We start from the raw sequence: 24,119 nt of genomic DNA on the forward strand, positions 1-24,119 counted from the left end.
CATCTAGCTTCTCAACCTCTGATACAAGCCCCTGTTGCCTAATTAAAGGGCAGTTTCCTTCACTCTCCATTCTTGACCCTCCTAGTGTTGAGGAAGTTTACAGCATTGTCATGAGCTTGAAAAACTCGGCCCCTGGCCATGACGAGATCAGAAGCTTACTTAAGAAAATCATCCATTCAATAATAATCCCACTAACACACATTTTCTCCTTATCTTTAAAATTTGGAATTTGGCCAAGAACTAAAAATTGCTAAAGTCATTCCTATTTTCAAAGCTGGCGAGACAAATGAATATGGTAATTTTCGGCCTATATTCATTCTTCCATGCTTCTCCAAGATTCTAGAAAAATTGGTTTATTCAAGATTGGCAAAGCACCTAGAAACAAATAATATTCTCTACAAGCATCAATATGGTTTCCGCAAAAAGTTTTCCACTGAGCATGCACTGCTTCAGCTTGTCAACCATATCTCAACAGCTCTTGACAATAAGTAATTCGCTCTTGGTGTCTTTCTAGATCTAACTAAAGCATTTGATACTGTCGACCATAAGATCCTTATCGCTAAGCTAGAGAGATATGGAGTGAACGATTCTGCCCTGAAATGGTTCACAAACTATCTTGCCAACAGAGAACAATATGTATATTTAAATGGTTGTTCTTCCAACAGATCTAAAATACTATTTGGGGTCCCGCAGGGCTCAATATTGGGTCCTCTATTATTTGTGGTGTACATAAATGATTTTTCCATGTCTTGTTCAAATTTTCCCCCTTTGTTATTTGCGGACGATACCAACCTCATTGCCACCCACGATGATTTTAATTCCCTCATTCCAAGTGTGAATGCTGAGTTGTACGCTATTACAAAATGGTTCAAAACAAATAAGTTGACACTCAATATAAAAAAATGTAACTTCATGATCTTCTGCAATATAAACAAATCTTACCCCAAAGAACAGACCAAAATTTACATTAATAATAACGAAATCCATCAAGTTACTAGCACCAAATTCCTAGGAGTTAGATTCGTAGACGAACACTTAAATTGGTCCGAACACATTGATTTGGTTTGCAAATGATCTATGAAAATGCTAGGTATTTTATGAAAAGTTTCTCCCTTGGTTCATCCTTCTGCTCATCTCACTCTGTATTATAGTTTCCTGTTTCCTTTACTCAATTACTGCAACATAATCTGGGCAGCCACATATCCAACATACCTCAACAAATTACTCATCTTACAAAAGAAGTTCCTAAGAATAATCTCTTTTTCAAATAGATATGAACCATCGGCACCACTGTTTAGAAATTATTCATTACTGCCAATTGATAAAGTAAACATTCATCAAACCTGTCTACTCATCCATAAATACATATATAGGAAACACTGTCTTCCAGCCACTTTTCATAATTTCTTCACATTTGCATCAGACTTTCATTCTTATCCAACAAGTCAGAGGGACAATCTTCACCCACCTTTCTGTCGAACATCACGCCATCAATATAATATCCACTTTAGAGGGCCCTCACTCTGGAATAAGCTACCAATCCACATCTGATCCATATCTGCACAGGATGCTTTTACAAAGCACCTGAAACACCACCTTCTCCACTCATGATCCTACCAGTCCATAATTACTCCACCGCACTCAGCTGATCCATACTATGATCATCAACTTAAACCACAATTTTGACTCAGATTCTTCCTTGTTTTGTTTTGTTATTTTCTGTTTACAGTTCTTCTGTTTCCTTTTAGCTATTCCTACCTGGTGTCTCTTTGATTGCTTCAACATCGATAAGTGTCTATTTTGTTTCGCTTGTTTCTTATTTTTGTATCGTGTATCTGTTTATGTATGTATACATACACACTCGTATATATGCATATATAAATATAACAAATTAATATTTAGCTTGTTATGCTTTTGTTTATTTACTTATATATATATATATATATAATTTTTTTTCTTAAACACTTGAATGACATTTGACTGCACAGCACTTTGTTTGTTCTGCACTTTTTGTATATATAACAGGAGTGGAGCTTCTTACAAGCCCTAGGCTTCGTCTCCCTCCTTTGCACTGTTATTGCTATAATAATATGTGCTAAACAATAAACTAAACTAAACTAAACTAAACTGTATTAACATGGCCACTTTGTAATATTTAATATTAAGTAATTTTTACTGTTAGAAAAATTGTATATATATGTTATCATGCGTTCTCTAATGAGTACTTATTCACAATATTACTGTTCAGTATGCTTGCTGCTTTGCCTTGCTTATTCTTATCTTGTACAACAGAACAGAAGGATTACGGCTGGGTCAGGGGCGAGATGACGGTTGTGTCAAACAAGATGCTGCTGACAGCTCAGCGTCCACCAGAACAGATCGTGAAAACAACACGTCAAACAATGCGTCATGAACCTTCTGATCTTTGTTAAAGAATGACACTTTCTCTTTTTATCTCTCAGAATATCGCTTAAACTGTTTTGCTGATATAGCCATATCTGCACGCAACACTTTGTGCGTTACTTTTTGTTTCTTACGAGACGAAGCCATAATCTCTTCCCCCCCCCCCCCCCTTAAGGGCTAATCGTCTCACACTGTGGGTAGGGCATTCCAAATAAAAAGAGCGAGGAGTGTAAAACAGATTTTTAGTGTAGTCGGATTGCTGTAAGTCTGAATGCACTCCTCGCGAGAAAAGACTCAATATTCTGCCTCACTGGTTTTGTCTGCTGATCCTTTTGCTGATTTTGAACCTAACAGATTTTTGGGGGCTCGTTCCGGGGTCTCAATAGACCTATTTCGGGATTCCAGCTGACTTTTCGACCCAGGACAAGTCCTTGGCCAAGGCATATAGAGGAAACCCTTTTCACGGGGCTGACTCGATCAGTCAGCTGGACGCCGGAGTGGTTGACGAGATCATCCGAGGAGAAGGCCCAGCAGACTGTGAGTACGAATCTTGATTCTGTTGAAAGTAATGAAAGTGCAGTGACAAGAGGTCACTTAAAACCTTGACAATTCTAGACCCTATCAAGTGCAATTAGAAACAGTAAATTCCGCTGGGATGATGGAGTCCCCTGACTGATAAGTCAGTTAAATTCCATGGGAGAGCGGACCCATCTGTTTTCTAAAGAAGTACAGGTAATTTGGAGCAGTTAAATTCCGCTGAGGTGTCGTGGGGCCTCCTAACTTAACCTTCCTAATGTGTTAGCTTTCTGCTGCCATCTGTGGTGTTTTTCTTAACTCTTGTTTAGCTGGTTTGGCTTCTTTATCCATGACAGATCTACTTTAAGAATAAGGCAAAAATAAGTTTTTTATTACACAATAGGAAGGTTAAAGAGTTTTTTAAAATCCACGGGAGGGCGGACTCCCCTGCTTGCCTGTGAGACGATAAGAGTGCGCATTGTGTGTGTGTGTGTATGTTTTGACTGAGAGTGATCTCATTTGAGCTCTCCTTTATATAAAACAGGATTGTAGACAGTGGCTTTGTGTGGAAGCAGAGGAAAGGAGACTTACCACTGAATATTTTACCACTGTCCTGTGAATTAAATTGGCTTTCGGACACTGTAGGTGCCATTCGAATTGCCAACTCCGAAATTTAGAGAAATAAACCATGGGAAAATCAAATAGCAAACAAAAGCCGCTACCCCGACATGAATTAAAATGCAAGGGGTCGACACCGAAAATATAAAATATCTTGACAAATGCATATTTTGGACAGAGGTGGTTGCATTATGCGACGTGGCGGTGGCGAGGCTCTCCGCACTTCAGTTGCCCCCCCCCACCCTTGTTATCAGCTGGGAAGATTGTCATGTCTATGTTGTGGGCCCGTGTGTTTGTTTCTGTGTATGTTTGTCTTTGTGTATCAGTTCGTTATAAAGGTTGGAATTGCGCTAAATTGGTGCACGAAAACGGTGTGCTAGACAATGGTTTATCAGATTTGCATTGTTAAATGTAAAAATTAGAAATTATAGAATAATATGACGGTTGTGGGCAGAAACTCATCCGACGAGGAGAGTGCCCAACCCTTATAAAAATGTGAGAGTAAGAGAAAACATACATTGTAGAACTGGATAAAATTAGATTAATGATTAGAAATCAATGGTGTTATTATTATTCTCTAATCCCCTGCATTGCAAATGTCTTCTTGATGCAGATAGGTTAACAGGCTAGGACTTTAGTGAGGAGATAATTTATCAATTGATGGGGGTTAGTAATTGTCCAAATTCTAGTCACATGTTTTGAGGGACCACAGCAACAACATTATATTTAATTTGCAGGCCATTATTTAGTACAATATGACAGTGTCTAGCTAAGTAGACTGTTCTATCAAAAAATGTGAGAGTGAAGGAGGAGGTTTGATTTGTAATCTGACATTTGGGTCCCATTTTGAAGAGTCTCTGCAGGAGCATAGATTGTTTTTGTTTAAAGATATGTTTAACAGTTTATCTCGGTGCAGTAAGGATATAGCAATTTTGCAAGACTTAAAATTAAAAATTAAAAAGCAAAATTACATTCTCATTTTCCCAGATGAGAGGAAAATTGAAAGATAAGGAAGACGAAGAAAAGATAAAAAAGAACTTGCTGTTGCACAGACAGGAAGATGATGACACAGTGTCAGCGCGAGCTCGCTTAAGAATCGCAGCTAAGAATGTGATGAATGAAGATGAGAAAAATGATCAAATTACAAAGACAGATGTTGTGGCACGGCAAAGCGAACCATCCTTTCCGTCTTTGTACCCCAAATTAAACAACTCATTGCTTCCTGTAATTTGAGAGGTGATGAAGTACAACAGGTTTTCATGGCATCCTTAACCAAACATTGGGCAAGCGTTAAAGGCACCTGGAGTCCTTTTGATCTCCAGGGCCGTCCATTGGAATATAACAGGGTGCCATTACAAATACGAATTGACCAACTATTGGGCAGGATAAAAATAAAATTCCAACGTAGAGCAAATTACACAGACATTGGCCGAACTAAACAAAAACAAGATAAGTTGTTTGAAGACTTTAGACACAGACCAGAAAGAGTGTTCAACTGATGTCTATGATCAACAACTCAAAAATGCTCTACATGCAAATTTGCGACCAGTATTATGTCGACAACGAATAAATTCGACAAATTTTTCCCTATAAAATGGTGCCGTTTGGGTTTGAAGTACATAGTCGCTTCAAAGGAGGAAAAGCATGATTTAAGATACGCGATTGATCAATGAGAAGGCTATCCCTTGTGCCAGGGGTGTCAAACTCATTTGTTCAAGGGCCGCGGTGTAGTCATGGCTTCTTTTGGAGGGCCGGTATGACTGTCATACCCGAGTAGATGTGTGAGCGCCTCATATTGTGGGAGTTGCAAAACAAGCTGACGAGTAACTCGCTTTCAAATCAGACAAATACAAACTGGTCTAATATTTAAACTTACAACATTATTAAGAGGGAAGATAATTTGCAATTGGAGTAATGACATGAATATGAAGCACAATTTGACACCTGTGCCTTATACAAAGGTAAAGTAGGATTAGGAATTGCTTGCAATATAATTACAAATTAGTTAACACCTGTGTGATTGATTGATTGATTGATTAATTGATTGTCAGAGTGAGTGAGTGAGTGAGTGAGTGAGTGAGTGAGTGAGTGAGTGAGTGAGTGAGTGAGTGAGTGAGTGAGTGAGTGAGTGAGTGAGTGAGTGAGTGAGTGAGTGAGTGAGTGAGTGAGTGAGTGAGTGAGTTTTCTGTCGCCTGCACGTCACCTTTCTTGCATGGCTACGTTGCTGTCTCAGCTGCTCTCAATCCTGCCACTCTCATTCCCCTTCCTGACGACGGCGGATTCCATGATTGTGTCGATGCTGCCCAACAGATTGCAAAGGCTCGGCCTGATTTGGAAGATACGCCTCTGCCAGATGGTCATGTGGGTTTTGTTGATGGGTCTTCTAAGAAAATGAATCTGGTGTGACCCTTACTGGGTATGCCATTGTTACTGCCGACGAAGTCTTGGAGGCTGCTAAACTGCCATCCTATATGTCAGCACAGGCCGCTGAGCTCATTGCTTTGACTGGGGCCTGCAAATTGTTTGCAAACAAGTCCGTCACTATCTGGACTGATAGTCAGTATGCTTTTGCTACAGTGCACGTTTTTGCTCAGCAGTGGAGCAACCGTGGCATGATAACTTCTACAGGGAAGTCCGTCACCCATTCCACATTACTAACTCAACTTTTGGACGCTGTCCAGCTACCTTTAAAGGTGGCGGTTTGCAAATGTGCTGCTCACACTGCAAGATCTGATCCTGTTTCTCTTGGTAACGCTTTTGCTGACAAATCCGCTAAGGCCGCTGCAGAAGGCCTGCTCCATGTCCTCTCGTCTCTCACTGATCATGATTCGATGTCACACATCTCCCCTGATGTGTTGCTTGACATGCAGTCTCAGAGCCCCTCCCAGGAACGACTCTCTTGGGAAAAACGGGGTGCAACTAAAAACACTGATGGTCTTTTTGTGTGACCTTTGGGCAAACCTATCTTGCCTCGTAACTTGTTCAAATGGGCTGCTATTTCGAGTCATGGGGTCACCCATGTCTCGACGGGGGGTATGGTGAAACAAGTTGAAGCTATTTATACGACATACGGTTTTGCAGCTTTTTCACGAGGCAATTTAAGACCTCAGAGAGGAAAGTTCCCGACTCCATTGTATCCGCTTCAGACAATACATATGGTTTATATCCAATTACATAAATGTGAAGGGAAAGAATATTGTTTTTTTTCTGCATTTATTTGTTTTCTGCATTTATCTTATTGTAAAAAGGTGATCTCCGCAGACTCAACCTAAGTACGGAAGGTGAGCAAAGTCTGGTAATAGTGCCTGATCCTGGTGCCAAGATCCAGGGTTGACACGAAAGCTAGCAGAAGCCAATTTCCAAGACACCAACCCGAAGCTCAGGGTGTTGACTCTGAGGAGATCCAAAAACATGAGCATTAGAAAGTCATTTGGTGAGTACTTTAATCCGGCTGTGGCCTGCGCAAAGTCTGCCATGTGTTTTTGGTTGCTTTTGCTGGTTTGTGTTACCATTGTATTTTTTTTTCGGGGGTTATTTTATTTGGAGAGATGGAGTACCATGAGCCTCGAACATTCTTCTCTCAGGCAACTACCAACACTGATTCTAATCAATACGGCTCATGGGGAAAAATTGCTAGACATAAGCGCAACAAAAAATCCTCTTTCGATCATGTTGTTTGTACACCAGAAACCGTCCGCGTTCCAACTTGCGTACCATGGCTTTTGTCTTGGACTTACAATAACTCATTAATGTTTACTGTGGCTCCTAATACATCTTCTTCTATTATTTTACCAATGAAAAGTTTGAAGGGTTTTCGAAATGGTCACCCCACTTCTGGGGATAAATGGCTCGGATATTGGTGGTATTTAACTGGTCACCCGGTTAGCACCGACTGGGGCACCCTTGTCACCACACAAACGCAAGATTTTTGGCCCTCTGGTTCCAGTGAAGAGGCTGTGTTCTTTGCTAAAAATCAGGGCACAAGCCTCCTTTTGACTCTTACACTCCCTGATGGTCAAATTCGTCCTCCAAATGCCACCTTGTTTGACACTTCTTGTTGGGGTTTTCAACTGTGGGCCTGGTCCTCTGGAATCGATCCTCACTTTCCTATTGCTATTTGCCTTAATAAAACAATGTCGATCGCAGACCGTCCCGTTACAAATAATTACACCTTGTCAGCAGGAGCAAAAATCACAAGTATGCTCCTCACTGATATAGACAGCTATTTTGTAGCTTCCACAGGAATAAGCGGTCAAACCAACAACTGGCTTCTTATGGCTGAGCAAGCCGCAAAAATGGCTAACACCAGTTGCATTGCATGTATGGGTCCAAGACCTCTTTTGAAAATACTTGCAAATATAGTTCCTAAGTGTGCTGTTGTTTTAATGTTAAACTCATCCATTTCACCCACTCATGATTGTTTTAAATGGGATAAGGTTTACCCTGTTGCCTCTATGACAAAATATAAACCCCTTTTTTCGTCCGATGTAGATAAGGGTAATTTTACATGCATTAGATTACCTGGTACCGGTGAGAAGCTCGGCGCCCTACCTACTCCATGGTGTGGGTCCATGACCAATGTCACTGCCCCTTTTTGCCCATTGCTCGTAGTGATATTTGGTTTTGGTGTAATAGTAAAAAACTTTATGATAGGTTGCCTTTAAACAGCTCTGGAATTTGCGCTTTGTTAGGCCTATTGTTTCCTGTTCATTTGATACCAATGTCTTATGATCTAACATCTTTTGCTAAGTCCGTAGTGCCCGAATACTGGCCGAGAACGAAGCGAAACGCCGAATGGCAGGGCGCAGTTAATCCAACTTACATAGATGCCATTGGTGTTCCTAGAGGAGTACCGGATGAGTATAGGCTGGTGAATCAGATAGCAGCTGGTTTTGAATCCGCCCTGTGTTGGTGGTGTACTCTTAACAAAAATGTTGACAGGATTAACTACATCCACTACAACGTGCAGAGGCTTGGAAACTGGACCGAGGCGAGTTTCAAGGCGGTCCACTCCCAACTGGCCGCTACTTCCCTCATGGCTTTCCAGAATCGAATGGCCCTTGACATGCTACTCTCAAAAGAGGGCGGTGTCTGCGCCATGTTTGGTGAGCAATGTTGCACATTTATTCCAAATAATACTGCAGCCGACGGAAGCCTGTCCCGGGCCCTTGAGGGTCTGAGGACCTTGAATGGGAGGATGAAGGAACACAGTGGGGTGAACACGGAGGTTTGGACCGACTGGTTGAACGTGTTTGGAAAGTACCGCACCCTGGTTTCCTCGGTCCTGGTCTCCATTGCCGTTTTCTCTGCCATTTTAACCCTGTGTGGATGTTGCTGCATTCCTTGTCTCCGATCCTTAATTATTAAGCTAATTACAACTGCTATCTCTCCACCAGCTGAGACTTTTCCGTTACTCCAAAGGGATGACCTTTCGATCGACGGGAGTTCTTTCTCTAGTGACGACTCTGTCAGCGAATCCATTGTGGTAAACCTGTCCGATTTGTTTCGTGACTCTGGCTTTGACGATTAAGACTCAATTTCCTCCCAAGTGTAAGTTAGTTCTTGCGAAATGTGATCCCTTGGCTGAAAATCTTTTGAAGTGGCCATTTGGGTGATAAGTTAGTCCCCGAGAACTTATGATAAACAGGGGGGAATTGTTAGAAAAATTGTATATATATGTTATCATGCGTTCTCTAATGAGTACTTATTCACAATATTACTGTTCAGTATGCTTGCTGCTTTGCCTTGCTTATTCTTATCTTGTACAACAGAACAGAAGGATTACGGCTGGGTCAGGGGCGAGATGACGGTTGTGTCAAACAAGATGCTGCTGACAGCTCAGCGTCCACCAGAACAGATCGTGAAAACAACACGTCAAACAATGCGTCATGAACCTTCTGATCTTTGTTAAAGAACGACACTTTCTCTTTTTATCTCTCAGAATATCGCTTAAACTGTTTTGCTGATATAGCCATATCTGCACGCAACACTTTGTGCGTTACTTTTTGTTTCTTACGAGACGAAGCCACAATCTCTCCCCCCCCCCCCTAACCCTAACCCTAACCCCCCCCCCCCCCCCCCCCTTAAGGGCTAATCGTCTCACACTGTGAGTAGGGCATTCCAAATAAAAAGAGCGAGGAGTGTAAAACAGATTTTTAGTGTAGTCGGATTGCTGTAAGTCTGAATGCACTCCTCGCGAGAAAAGACTCAATATTCTGCCTCACTGGTTTTGTCTGCTGATCCTTTTGCTGATTTTGAACCTAACATTTACTTTTGATTTACTTTTGACTCACAGCCCCACGTGATGAATCGCTGTTGTGATGCCAGTTCAGCTTGGAGCTGCTTCACTTTATCAGGGCGGTCACTCCCTCTTAGCTTGTCGTATGTGTTAGCATGTTTAGTCTGATGGTGTCTCTTTAGGTTGAAATCCTTAAACAAGGCAACAGTCTCTTTACGAATTAGACAAACACAATTGCCTTGATTTTCAGTGAAGTATTGTAATTCCCATTTCTCTTGAAAGCGGCGGCCCTCAATGTCAACTTTCCTCGTTTTCGTTGCAGTCGCCATGGCAGAAATGAGCGGAGAGGGCTGGTGCTGCCACCTTTTGGTAATAGGAGGAATTACATTTTCAAGTTTCATGATTTTTTTTTAAAATTCAGTTTGACAGTGCAGGCGGGCCATGAATAATACATTATAAGACCGAAGCTGTGGGCCGTATGAAATATGACCGGGGGCCGGATTTGGCCCGCTGGCCGGACTTTGGACATGGCTGTTCCAAATTGTCTTCACTTTAAAAAAAACAGAGATATTGCTTGCAATTTTATTACTGTTTGTCTTTTTAAAATATTTGAACCGTTTTTACTAGTCTTACGAGTTGACAATCATAACGGCCCTCCGAGGGAAACTACGATTATGATGCGGCCCCGTGACAAAAAATGAGTTTGACACCCCTGCAGACCTCCTTGCCTGAATTGTTGTCCAAACATCTGCCGTTATGGAGTGTGGAGTTTGGGCAACATATTTGTGGCTTAAGTGTGTTCCTTCTGTGTTTTGTATTTGTAACTGAGTGGTAAGACAGTTGCTATACCTAAAAATCCAATTTTTATGCAGTTTTGTAGGTCGATCGACAAGCTGTGGTATTTTTCTGTCCATTTTCCCGGCTTACGAATATTTATTTGACAGTTGAGCTAGAAAATCACTCTGGTGGGTTTTGCAGTAGCAATAACGCAGTCGAGACGAAGACTCCACCAGAACGCAACATCTGATATAGCATTACTTGGCATTCGTTTGCTTTAATTGGCTGAAAACTGTGTGTGGATTTTCTTGGGCCAATGGGAAATGAATCCCCACAGTAATTGCAATAAGACTCAAGTGGGGATGATAGCACAAATTTAATTTGATGAATGTTATTGTAGTAATGGCAGAGATCTAGTAGCAGCTAGATATTTATAGTGTATATAGTCCATCCATCCATTATCTGTACCGCTTGTCCCCACTGGGCTCGCCGGTGTGCTGGAGCCTATCCCAGCAGTCATCGGGCAGTAGGCGGGGGACACCCTGAACTGGTTGCCAGCCAATCGCAGGGCACACAGAGACGAACGACCATTCGCACTCACACTCACACCTAGGGACAATTTGGAGTGCTCAATCTGCCTACCAAGCATGTTTTTGGGATGTGGGAGGAAACCGGAGTGCCCGGAGAAAACCCACGTGGGCCCGGGGAGAACATGCAAACTCCACAGAGGGAGGGCCAGAGGTGGAATCGAACCCGCACCCTCCTAACCGTGAGGCGGTTGTGCTAGCCAGTGCTCCACCGAGCCGCCCCCAGTGTATATAATGTGATATGCCCTGAACCAAGACAGTGTTAATATAAATTTGTGTGTACCGTATGTGATGTTCTGGGCCACAGCTCAGATGCTATGTTTATGATTTGACCTTCGTGTGAATCAAGGCACCATGACAGTCCCAATCAAACTGCATGTGTCCACATTCAAACCACAAATGAAATGGAAGGGGCATTTATGACTCAAGCTTTTCACCATGGCCTGATTAAAGGTGGCACTGGTGAACCAGACTGCCTGATTGAGCTGTATGCTTCGCTGGGAGCAGACATCACAGCGAGGTGAAAACCACTTCAGTAGGTGTTAAAGAGGAAGTCAACCCCAAAATGTTCTTTGTAATAATATGTTCCGTGCAGCACAACTAGCCAGAACACAATGTTCTGATTAATGGTTTGTTTGTCAAATAGAAAATTAACAGGCAAAATCCACCTATTTTTAATATCTCAGGAGACAGCCATTTTAACACTTGATGTTGACTGGAAATGACATCAGAGTCGCCAGGTCTCAGGTCACAACCAATCACATCTCACTAGTTTTCTGAAGCTGACTCACTGGTTGTAACCCATGACCTGGCGAAACTGTGATGTCATTTTCAGTCGACAGGAAGTGGCAAAATGGTCACCGCTGAGATGGAAAAAATGGGTGAATTTTGCTAGTTGACTCGTATTCCCAAAATGAAATGTTAATCACAATGCAGTGTTTCGACTAGTGGAGGAACATACAACATATTATAATAAAGACATTTTGGGGGTTTACTTCCCCCTTAAAACTGTTAGTTTTTCAACTGCATTGGCTGGTACGTTTAGTGGACTTTTTATTAGATACACCTGAACAATAAAATACTTGTACAAGAAGTAGTACCAGTATATCACTAAATTGATGCAATTTACTTTTTAACCACAACACAATAGCTCATTTGTCAAACCAAACTGATTATTAATAGGTTATTAAATGTGTTATTTTGATAAAGATATTGTTTGGTCATATTTTATTTTAAATACAAGCCTAATTTTGTGGACAACGAGTGTATAAGTAATTACGCATACACCCTTTAAAATAGCTGTCAAAGTGGAACATTTAGGATGTATAGAAAGCTTGCAGTGCCTTGACTGATTTACAGCTGGCCAATTAACTTACACTTGGGCTTACTGACCGATATGACATTTTGTTTCCACCTCTCATTTTAAGTAGAGCTGATTTTACTCAGTACCTGGTGCTACATCTTTTTTTTTTTAATTATTTTCCAAGAAAATCAGTGCAGTGTCAGGAGATTCTTTGCAGCTGTATCACTTTGTTTCGTAGTGAATGCGTGTCCTCTCTACTGCATTAAGTATTGTGTCAGATTTAGGGTATTTTTTAGCAATTTAAGTCAATAGAAGTTGACATCAACAGGGTCAATTTTTCATTTTTCCACATAATTATTCTCCAGGCCTTTAAATCTGGAAAGTCAATAAATCTGAGCAAATTAGAGCACATCTCACTGTTCTGAAGTGACTGGACGCCTTGCAGGTATGGAATGTTATTCCCATTGGCATGCGTTTTTGAAGGAGAATTTTGTAACGTGACAGCGTTTTAAGAATGTATTCCAACAATCGTCTCTTTCCTTACACATTTATCTGTTGTTGTGCCCCCACATATTAATTAGCTCGGATAATTTGTAAAAAAAAAAAAACTTTCTGGCCTTCAAGGGAATATAAAATCAGGATCTATCCAAGACAAACTTGCCTCTTTGTGATGCTAATGTTCAAAACCGTCTTGATTGACTTGCTCAAATTCCCTGTAGAACCTTTGCTGAATAACATTTCTTATTTCAACCAAGCGCTTGTCATTTTGTACGCTGACGTGCCTTCACTCTAACAATAGGCTTTGATCTTTGTGGTTTTTGTGGGTAATCAAATAAAGAAGTAGTGTTCTTTTTACCCAGGAATTCTTTAGTTATGGTCCTGCCACATCCGCATAATGACTGGTGATTTCTTCCTTTTTGCTCACAGGCTCCAGAATGATTTTATCTCGAAATGTAAACTGTTTTCAGGATGTTCCTGTGGTATTGTTCTCACAAGCGATGACCGACCAAGCTCCTAATTAGAAACCGTGCTAACTGTACATTCAATAGCTGTTCGGTCCGAATTAAGTCACACCTCAATATTTTTCTGGTACACTAACGGAATGAACTGTTGACCTTTTTGCTTTGAAGTGACTATGCTGGGTATTACATGAAGCATTTTTGGGTGGACCACCATGAGCCAAAAGGTAGTCGTGCCAGAATATTTAAATGGCCCTGTGTATTCATGATAATGTATAATCCTGTATAATCTGTTTTAGTTCTGTGAAGTTACTTTTGTTGAATGTTGTTTTTCCCCCCTCAGTATAAAATCTAACAGAATATTTTACATTTCCTGGGTGTTATATCTTGTTCATGCCTTAAGGATTAAGATTGACACACGAATAAATGTGCACAGTACGGGAAACGATCCATCCATTCATTCTCTGAGTCGCTTATGATTTAGCAATTTAAGTGGACATACCCCAAAATTTTGAATATTTAATATTAAGAAGCAATGAACATGTCGACTTCATTGTATAAATTTTTTTAAATTTGTACTGGCCTGGTCAGGCAAGGAGCATTTAATGCCTCATTGGGTTGTGCCAGGCTGTATAGATGCAGGTACGACCACCAGTTGCTTGCCACCATGGGTGTACATTTGTTGCCAAAGACTGGTTTACATTGTTTTACAAACGTAACTGACATTGCGAGTAAGTTACAGTGGAATCTCACACAAATTGTAAATTTGTCCTGATGGCAAAATGTTTTTTTTTTTTTTACTGTCAGGGTACAAGCAGTACCCTGTGAATGTGTTTACAGTGACACATAACTTAGTTGAATAGTGTGATTTTTGTCTAAGATGCTGAAAACCACAAATATTATTGAGCTTTAACCATGACCAAAATATACTGTTACTGGGGGCAAGTCTAGACCTCAGCTCTACAAAGTATACACATAGTACAGTGGAACCTCAAATAACGAATTTACCAAAATTGGTTGTGTGACTCCGTTTGTACACTGAAACGTTCATAAATCGAGTTAATGTTTGTAATGGAAATGAATGCCAGTACAATTAATACATTCCAGTTTGTTGATACCATTGTGTGAATAGAAGTAAATATATGTCAACAAAGAAATACGTGAAAACACATTATTAAAAATAAACCACTTTAAATCAACAACTATATAATCCTCATTAACTTTAAACCCACTGTCAGATCTGTCACACTTGATTTCTTTTATTACTGCCAAGGTTTGGTGCAACTAATTACCGTAATTTTCGGACTATAAGTCGCGTCTTTTTTCATAGTTTGGGTGGGAGGGCAACTTATAATAAGGAGCGACTTATGTTTTTTTTTCAAAAACTTAAAAAAAAAAGTGAAACCGCGATAAACGAACCGCGATGTAGCAAGGGATTACTGTTATTTGAATTTCAAGTGACGTCAGCAGCGCGACGCGGCGTGGCGGTTGTTTACAAAAAGGACAAAGATTGATCACGGGATGACGAAGATGACGAAGGGCCCCATGTACTACCGGCATCATTAGAGGCTTTGTTTCTAAGTGACACGGAGGATGAAGAGTTTGAAGGATTTAAGGATTTGGAGTGACACAGAAGGTTTGAAAAACTATTATGGCTTTTATGCACGCCCGGTCCTACTCTACGGTGCTCTCTTTCACCTCCGTGGATAGAAGTCGGCGGCCGGCGCTCGGCCGGGTGGCTGGGTGGATGGGGCTCGGTCATGGCTTTTCCTATTCTATGTAACTCTCTTCCACCTCCGTGGCTGGAAGTCCATGCCGCCACACGCCTGGAAGTTTGTTTTGTTAAATAAAGAGCCGTTTACCAAACCCACGTCTTTCCTTGTTGTTCGTTAACGCTACAATATAGTTATATACTAGATCTGTGGAATAACGACGGGCTGACGTCAGGGCTGACGTCAGGGCGCACGCGCGGCATTGTTGACAAAGGACGAGGAATTTGATCGATGGATTTAATGATTTAGAGTGCACAGATAGTTTGATAATATTGCTTATATAATAGTTATTTGATATCAAATTTATATATCTTATATTATATGGGCCTGTGGAATATTTATATATCAGCGGCGCGCACCCATTGTTGACAAAGAACGATCGATGGATTTAATGAATTGGAGTGACACATGGTTTTATAAACGTGTTTATGTAATAGTTTTTTTTAATAACTCTGAATGTTACGTCAGGCCTGTTCTCAGCTCTTCGTTTGTGTTTGTCACGTTAGCATACCTATCGTTTAGCCTGGTGTTGCTCGTTCATGTCTGTTCTTGGTGTTGGATTTTGTTGAATAAATTTACCCCCAAAATGCAACTTATGCTCCAGAGCGACTTATATGTTTTTTTTCACGCTATTGTGCATTTTATGGGTAATGTGACCTATATTCCGGAGCAACTTTTAGTCAGAAAATTACGGTATTAAGTCCAGGAAGTAATGCCTTTTTTAATTTAAGGTCATACACGTCTGCCGCGACAACCCCAAAAGGAAGCACTTGTGAAAAGAAAAACATTGGTGTTTCAATTTGAGGTCATCACAAAGTGACTACGTGAATATTTTTCTTTTTCAGTAATGCAAAAGCAGCACAAATCATCCAGGAATTGAGTTCCCACCATGTCCCAAGGGCCGGCCGGGAACTTGATGTTTGTGCAGCAACAATACCCCAACAAAAGCACTTAGTGCCGTAAAAATCCCAGTCAGTACAATTGTTTGGGGTGTGTTAATGACCAAGAACGTCATGCTATTGCAAATGAATGCGGAAACTCCCGTGAATAGGTTCTGGAACAGGAAAGTCGTCAAGGCCTCCATTTGACATGGTCATGATTTGATATCATCAACTTTTGAAAAGACAGTTTGGAAAGTTCAAAGACTACCCCAATGAGAAGCACTTACTGCTTTCAGAACACAAGCGAGTGCTTCGGTTTGAGTAATCTTGCTGATATATTAGCGTGCTCAACTTGGTTGAGGTCAAGACATTAAATCGAACAATCGTGGTAGAAGGAAGAACCAACAGAACTACCCCAATGAGAAGCTCTTACTGCTTTCAGGACACAGGTGAGTGCTTAGGTTCGAGTAATCTTGCTGACAATTTCGCTTGGTTGGGGTCAAGACATTGCATTGAACTTGAATTTGGACCAATGGTAGATTGGAAAGTCAAAGGGATGATGTGACATCAGGAATGTATTGTGGTTAATGAATGGCTATAATCGTTGTCAATTCATGCAATAGCCGTCAGTGGGAACAGCTGTGTTGGATTTGGTCCACAATTTGGGAAGGACTGCCCCCAACGAGAAGCACTTACTGCTTTCAGAACACAAGTGAGTGCTTCGGTTTGAGTAATCCTGCTGACAACTAAGCATGCTCAACTGGAAATTTCTAAAATACAGTTTTTTCCCTCATTCTATATGGTCTAGATCACATCCATATAGTGCCACAATGGACACAAATCATGGCGATCGTGTCTGTCTGTCTGACTGCCCCAACAAGTAGCACTTACTATTTCCAAATTCAAGCCAGTGTTCGAGTTGGGTCAATGCAACGGACTTGGAGAGCAGGTCTTCCTTCCTATGAGCATTACCAGTTCCCTGATGGACATACCTGCCACGTCAAACTTCTTCATGCTTCCTTGGTAGAGAGAAGTTGTGCAATCTTCTTAAATACCAATTTCAGCCATTGAAACTTAACTCCTCCTTTTGTTTAGTTGTGCAATGGTAGATTGGGAAGTCACCAAGACTACCCCAACAAGAAGCACTTACTGCTTTCAGAGCACGGGTGAATGCTTAGGTTTGAGTAATCTTGCTGACGATTCAACTCGGCATGACATTGAACAATTTTGACAAATGGTAGTTTGGAAAGTCACCAGGACTACCCCAACGAGAAGCACTTACTGATTTCAGAACACAAGTGAGTGCTTAGGTTTGAGTAATCTTGCTGACAGTTTGGCTTGGTCGGGGTCAATACATTGCATTGAACAATTGTGACCAATGGTAGGTAGATTGGAACGTCACCGGGACTACCCCCAACGAGAAGCACTTACTGCTTTCAGAACACAAGTGAGTGCTTCGGTTTGAGTAATCTTGCTGACATATTAGCATGCTCACCTGGAAATTTCTAAAGGCACAAACACAGTGCCACTATGGACACAAATCATGGCGATCATGTCTGTCTGACTGCCCCAACAAGCAGCACTTACCATTTCCAAATTCAAGCAATCGTTCGAGTTGGGTCAATGCAACGGACTTGGAGTGCAGGTCTTCCTTCTTATGAGCACTGCCAGTTCCCTGATGGACCAGACCTGCCACGTCAAACTTCTTCCTGCTTCCTTGGGTAGAGAAGTTGTGCGGTCTTCTTAAATACAAATTTCAGCCATTGAAACTGAACTCCGCCTTTCACGCATTTAAATGTCAAAGGGGGGTGGTGACGTCAGGAATGTGTTGGGGTTAATGGATGGCTATAATCGTTGTCAATTCATGCGATCGTTATCAGTGGGAACAGCTGTTTTCTGAGAAATTCACTGCCGCGACAACCCCAAAAGGAAGCACTTGTGAAAAGAAAAACATTGGTGTTTCAATTTGAGGTCATCACAAAGTGACTACGTGAATATTTTTCAGTAATGCAAAAGCAGCACAAATCATCCAGGAATTGAGTTCTCACCATCTCCCAATGGCCGGCCGGGAACTTGATGTTTGTGCAGCAACAATACCCCAACAAAAGCACTTGGTGCCGTAAAAATCCCAGTCAGTACAATTGTTTGGGGTGTGTTAATGACCAAGAACGTCATGCTATTGCAAGTGAATGCTGAAACTCTCGTGAATAGGTTCTGGAACAGGAAAATCGTCAAGGCCTCCATTTGACATGGTCATGATTTGATATCATCAACTTTTGAAAAGACAGTTTGGAAAGTTCAAAGACTACCCCAATGAGAAGCACTTACTGCTTTCAGAACACAAGCAAGTGCTTCAGTTTGAGTAATCTTGCTGACATATTAGCGTGCTCAACTTGGTTGAGGTCAAGACATTAAATCGAACAATCGTGGTAGAAGGAAGAACCAATAGAACTACCCCAACGAGAAGCTCTTGCTGCTTTCAGGACACAGGTGAGTGCTTAGGTTCGAGTAATCTTGCTGACAATTTCGCTTGGTTGGGGTCAAGACATTGCATTGAACTTGAATTTGGACCAATGGTAGATTGGGAAGTCACCAAGACTACCCCAACGAGAAGCACTTCCAGCTTTCAGAAACCAGTCGAGTGCTTAGGTTTGAGTAATCTTGCTGACAATTTAACTTGGTCGGGGTCAAGACATTGCATTGAACAATTTTGACCAATGGTCGGGAGATTGGAAAGTCACCAGGACTACCCCAACGAGAAGCACTTACTGCTTTGAGAACACAATTGAGTGCTTAGGTTTGAGTAATCTTGCTGGAAATTTCTAAAGGTACATCCTTATAGTGCCACTATGGACATAAATATTGGCGATCTTGTCTGCCTGACTGCACCAACAAGCAGCACTTACTATTTTCAGATTCAAGCAAGTGTCTGTTCTAATAAGTGTGGCAAATGCAACAGACTTAGAGTTCGGGTCTTCCTTCCTATGAGCATTGCCAGTTTTAATTCGTCAAACTTCTTCCTGCTTCCTTTTTTTTTTTTGTTTATTTCAGCTTGTACGCAGACATCATCAAAGTCACACTTTCTTTACAAAGCTTAGAGTTCGTTTCGTACTTGCCGAAAACGGAACGGGTGGAAGCAGTCTTGCTTATCGAGTCCCGTCCCAAAACTTTCATCCAAAGATTTTTCGTGTTTTCACAGATATTTATCACACAGCAATTTCATGAGAGTCTTCACAGATATTATGTAACACATTAATTTTAAAATAGTCAACATAAAAATTTCTGGTTATGTATGATGCTAATATTTGTACATTAGTGCATTTACACATTTAGTTTCAAAATAGCCAACATCAAAAATTTATGGTTATGTATGATGCTAATATTTGGAATTTGAATGATTTGTATCGAGTGTAACAAACAGCTATCAATGCTTTCGTCCCAGGGTTGCCGCGGACTCAGCTTACGTAATTTGATATGAGAGAGGCTCTCAGTTTTTTCTTGAAGTCCTTGAAATTTTCGGATAGTTTTAGGTCAGAGTTTAGTTTGTTCCAATTTCTTACACCGGCAACCGTCAGCGATTGACCTCTGAGTGTACTGGACACTTGTCGTTGGTCAAAGTTTAATAATCCTTTGAGGTCGTGTTTTGTGTCCCTCAGGGTGAATAGGCTTTGAATATTTGCTGGTAGCATACATCTAGAAGCTTTGTACACATTTAACAGTCCTGCAAAAGTGATTAAGTCTTGGAGCTTCAGTATTCCAGTGTTTATAAAGAGGTTGTTCGTGTGAGAATTGTACGGCTTTTTGCAAATGATCCTCAGTGCTCTTTTCTGTTGTTTGTAAAGTGGTTCTATTGATGTCTGGTATGCGTGACCCCAGACCTCTGAACAATAATGTAGATGTGGCTCTATGAGTGTCAAATACATTATTCTTAAAGCAGATGTACTAATTTTATTTTGCAGCCTCCACAGAATGGCCATATTTCTTGATATTTGTTTGCACAAGTTTGTAATTTGTTGTTTCCAGTTAAGTAAACAATCAAGTGTTATGCCAAGCATTTGATACTCATTAACTCGTTCGATCTTGGTACCGTTTGACACTAAGTTTAAGTCTTCTCTTGGGTAGAGAAGTTGTGCAGTCTTCCTAAATACAAATTTCAGCCATTGAAACTAAACTCAGCCTTTCATGCATATAAATGTAAAAAGGATGATGTGTTTTCAGGAATGTATTGCGTATAATGAATGGGCTATAATCGTTGTAAATTCATGCAATCGTTATCAGTGAGAACAGCTGTTTCTGAGTAATTCACCTCCGCGACGACCCCAAAAGGAAGCACTTGTGAAAAGAAAACCATTGTTGTTTCAATTCGAGGTCATCACAAAGTGACTACGTGAATATTTTGATGCATGCAAAACCAGCAAAAATCATCCAAGAATTGAATTCCCGCCATTTCCCAATGGCCAGGAACTTTATGTTTGTGCAGCAACAATACCCCAACAAAAGCAATTACTGCAGATAAAATACCAATCAGTACAATTGTATTGGGTGTGTTAATGACCAAGAACGTCATGCTATTGCAAATGAATGCTGAAACTCCCGAGAATAGGTTTTGGAACAGGAGACTCGTCAAGGCCTCCATTTGATATGGTCATGATTTGATATCATCAACTTTTGAAAAGATAGTTTGAAAAGTCACCAAGACTACCCCAATGAGAAGCACTTACTGCTTTCAGAACACAAATGAGTGCTTAGGTTTGAGTAATCTTTCCTACAACTTAGCATGCTCAACTTGGTTGAGGTCCAAGACATTAAAGTGAACAATTTTGACCAATGGTAGAAGGAAAAACCAACAGAATTGCCCCAACAAGAATCATTTACTGCTTTCAAAACACAGGCGGGTGCTTAGGTTCGAGTAATCTTGTTGACAATTTGGCTTGGTTGGGGTCAAAACATTGCATTGAACAATTTTGACCAAATAGTCACCAGGACTAACCCAACGAGAAGCACTTACTGCTTTCAGAACACACGTGAATGGTTAGGTTTGACTAATCTTTCGATATATTAGCATGCTCACCTGGAAATTTATACAAAGATATATATTTTTTCCTTATTTGAAATGGTCTAGGTCACAATTTAATAATGCCAAGTGGGAACTCTGCCCTACTTAAAGTTTTATATCTGTATAGGGATGCAATGAGGCATTGGCCGCATCGCAAATGGATATCCTGTTCTGAGCTGATTGTTCAGTGTCGCTCAAGTCAGGCTCAATGACAAGGTCACAGCACAATGACCTCGATGACCGTTGTGTTAACCTGTCGTGACGTGAGTGCAACAGACTGGCGTTTGCATGATATCACTTTTTCTGTTTTTTTTTTTAATAAAGTGTCTTTCTTAGCCTGAAAAAAAATAGAAAATACAAATAAATGTATTATTATAAAATATGATTAACCTAAAATCCAGTTTTCTTCAATGTTTCAAACCTGAAACTCTTGTATATTTTCAAATTTCAGATGGCTGGATGTGAGTGTGGCCAATCTGACATGTACCAGATATTGGGTCCATTACCTTCAGGTTATCCAGGAGTCTGTATGGCCAGGAGGAGTTTTGCCCACCTCACCTCAAATAGAACGAAGTCAGCAGCAGAAGGACAACACCAAGAATCAAGCCTATTATTGTCTTATGAATCTTCTGCCAGGTACACAATTTGAGTTTCACTATAGTGGAAGCGCTAAGGTTGAATGAAATCAATCCAAATACTACAAGATAACTGTTGCAACACTGTCACTTGCAAGTTTTCACAGCAATGATGTGTGGATGAGGCTTTTTTGCTTGGCTATGATTTTTATGATTTCATTTCAAGTTGTTTTGTTTAGGTATAAACTGATTATTAAATGTGATATTTGGCATTTTGGCACATACCGTATTGGCCCAAATATATGACGGTGTTTTTTGCATTGAAATAAGACTGAAAAAGTGGGGATCATCTTACATTCGGGGTCTAGATGTTATACCCATTCACATCGCTAGATGGCGCCAAATATCTTTGAAGCGAATGCTGAACTTAATTCCCCAGGCCAAAGTGAACCCCTGTCACGAAGACTAAAAATAAAAATAGCGGTAGCACGAAGAAGAAAAATAAAAAATAGCGGTAAGCAGTGTTCCCTCTACTTTTTAAAGTGTCTGTGCAAACACACAAGGTCCCTGTGCACACTGTGGACCACTTTGTGCACCACCAGATTAAATAATAAATAAATACATAAATAATTACCTACCTACCTACATACATATCCACATAAATAAATAAAATATTGTCAATGCGAACTTTAACTTGCTCGGGGGATCGGATTTTGTTTTGTGTTTTGTCCTTTTCTGTCGGTCTTTTGCGCTCTCTTGCAATAATGTACCGATCCCGTTCCATCTTGAGTCTTTGTACAATTCCAACAGCTTTCAAATGACATTTCTGCTGAATGTGACGCTTGAGGTAGTCCAACTTCCATTCCTTCCATATTTTTCCCTCCGTAAACTCGCCCGCCACTTTGGCTTCACTCCATGTTTTGCAGAGGAGACCTTCCTCATTCGAAAAAATCTCACCCAGTTTCACCGTTTCCTCTTGTACTTGCACACACTCCGACAGCCATTCAATCTTACAAGAACTGCCGCATCTCTTATTTATTTTGGCTTGGCCAGTGGATGTGTCGCTGCTCATTCGTTTCGCCACCATTAGCTAATTTAGCATTTGCATCACTTGACTCCGCCGCACAGTCGTTAGCTAGCTAACCTGCGCGGCACAGATGGGCAGGACACATGTTCAAGCACTGTCAATCCTATGATTCGCTATGTAGCATAAGTGAACCATATCATTGGCTGGACACCCGTCAATTCCTGAAAGCACAGAAAGAAAATCATTCGTCCACTTAATTGATTAATCTAATTAGGTGAGATTACGTCTAACATTACATATTAATCACTCAGTTTATGCAGATTTTTTTTTGTGTGCGTAGCATGGACTTTCTTGTGCGCAGAGACTGCGTGACCAGTGCACAATTGCGCAGCTTAGAGGAAACACTGGCGGTAAGAAAGAAAAGAGAAGAAAATAAGAGAAGCGATAACAGAAAATAGAGAAACAGGTTTATTTACATTTCAAAAAACAGAAGCCATTTATTTACAAATGCGATTGCACTTTAGTTTGCATATTTAAATGTTCAGATATTAAGATGTGATAGACAGTTTTTGCATGATTTGAATGAGGCAAAATAACATGCTTTTTCTCTCGAATATATTGTTATAATCATTTGTTTCAGATGCACTGTACTTATTTTCTGTATAAATATTAAATTTCGTGTTCAAAAAGACTTCAAACTTGAGTCTTGAAAAAGAGGGGGTCGTCTTATAATCAGGTTCGTCTTGTATTCGGGCCAATACGGTACTGATTCTTTTTTAATCCAAGAGCCATTGAGATTGATGTAAAACTTCAGAGTCCTTTTTTTGTTTTTCCAATTCTGAACGCCCTATTAGAGATGCTGTTGACACTTTTCACTTTTTGATTTTGGTAGAATTTAAAAGACCGCTAACAACCAGATGGTCCAATTTTCAAGAACAAGCCCGGTTTAGGTATTTTGTTTGCTCAGCAGTCACTTATGAAAATATCAATCAGTTTCGGAGCTAAAAAAAAAAAAAAGTAATTGCCCCTTAATGCCCTTTTTACAAAATGCCATTTTACAACCTTTCTCAGACATTTTCAACATTCAAGAGCTTTCATAGATTTATTCTGGAGCTATTTTTGACCACTTTAAAGTAGTTAAAAATAATAGTTGCTGTGGAGACATAACAATTGGATTGATTTGTGAAGAAACCAAGTGGCATGTACTAATATAAAGAAATACACTCTTCTGACACTAATATCAGTCTGACGTCGCAGTTTTCAGCCTAAATGTGGGTGGGCCAAAGTCTGCCAAACAATCAGGAATTTTAAATCAAGTAAGTTTATAACTATTTCATTAAGTGCCACTGTTTGAAATATTAGAGAGGAACTTTTAAAAAACAAAGATAAGTGAAATATCACCATCTG

At 40.5% G+C, this 24,119-nt stretch overlaps 1 protein-coding gene across 4 annotated transcripts in view; it reads left to right on the forward strand.

The window, feature by feature from the left end:
* snx19b (sorting nexin 19b) overlaps nucleotides 1-24,119 on the forward strand; it is a 50,460-nt gene that overhangs the window by 18,873 nt on the left and 7,468 nt on the right. For 2 of the 4 annotated variants that reach the window (XR_011087074.1, XR_007482713.1), the window contains 2 exons: nucleotides 2,293-2,940; nucleotides 21,562-21,683. Coding sequence is in view for 1 of the 4 variants with exons in the window: in XM_049725688.1 (XP_049581645.1) it covers nucleotides 21,562-21,746 (185 nt within the window). In the remaining 3 variants the exon portion in view is untranslated. Of the gene's footprint in view, nucleotides 1-2,292; nucleotides 2,941-21,561; nucleotides 21,747-24,119 lie in introns of those variants that run through there. The other 2 variants (XR_007482718.1, XM_049725688.1) reach the window with 2 other exon arrangements.

This window comes from Syngnathus scovelli, chromosome 7 (genome assembly GCF_024217435.2).
Source record: "Syngnathus scovelli strain Florida chromosome 7, RoL_Ssco_1.2, whole genome shotgun sequence".
Taxonomy (NCBI): Eukaryota; Metazoa; Chordata; class Actinopteri; order Syngnathiformes; family Syngnathidae; genus Syngnathus; species Syngnathus scovelli.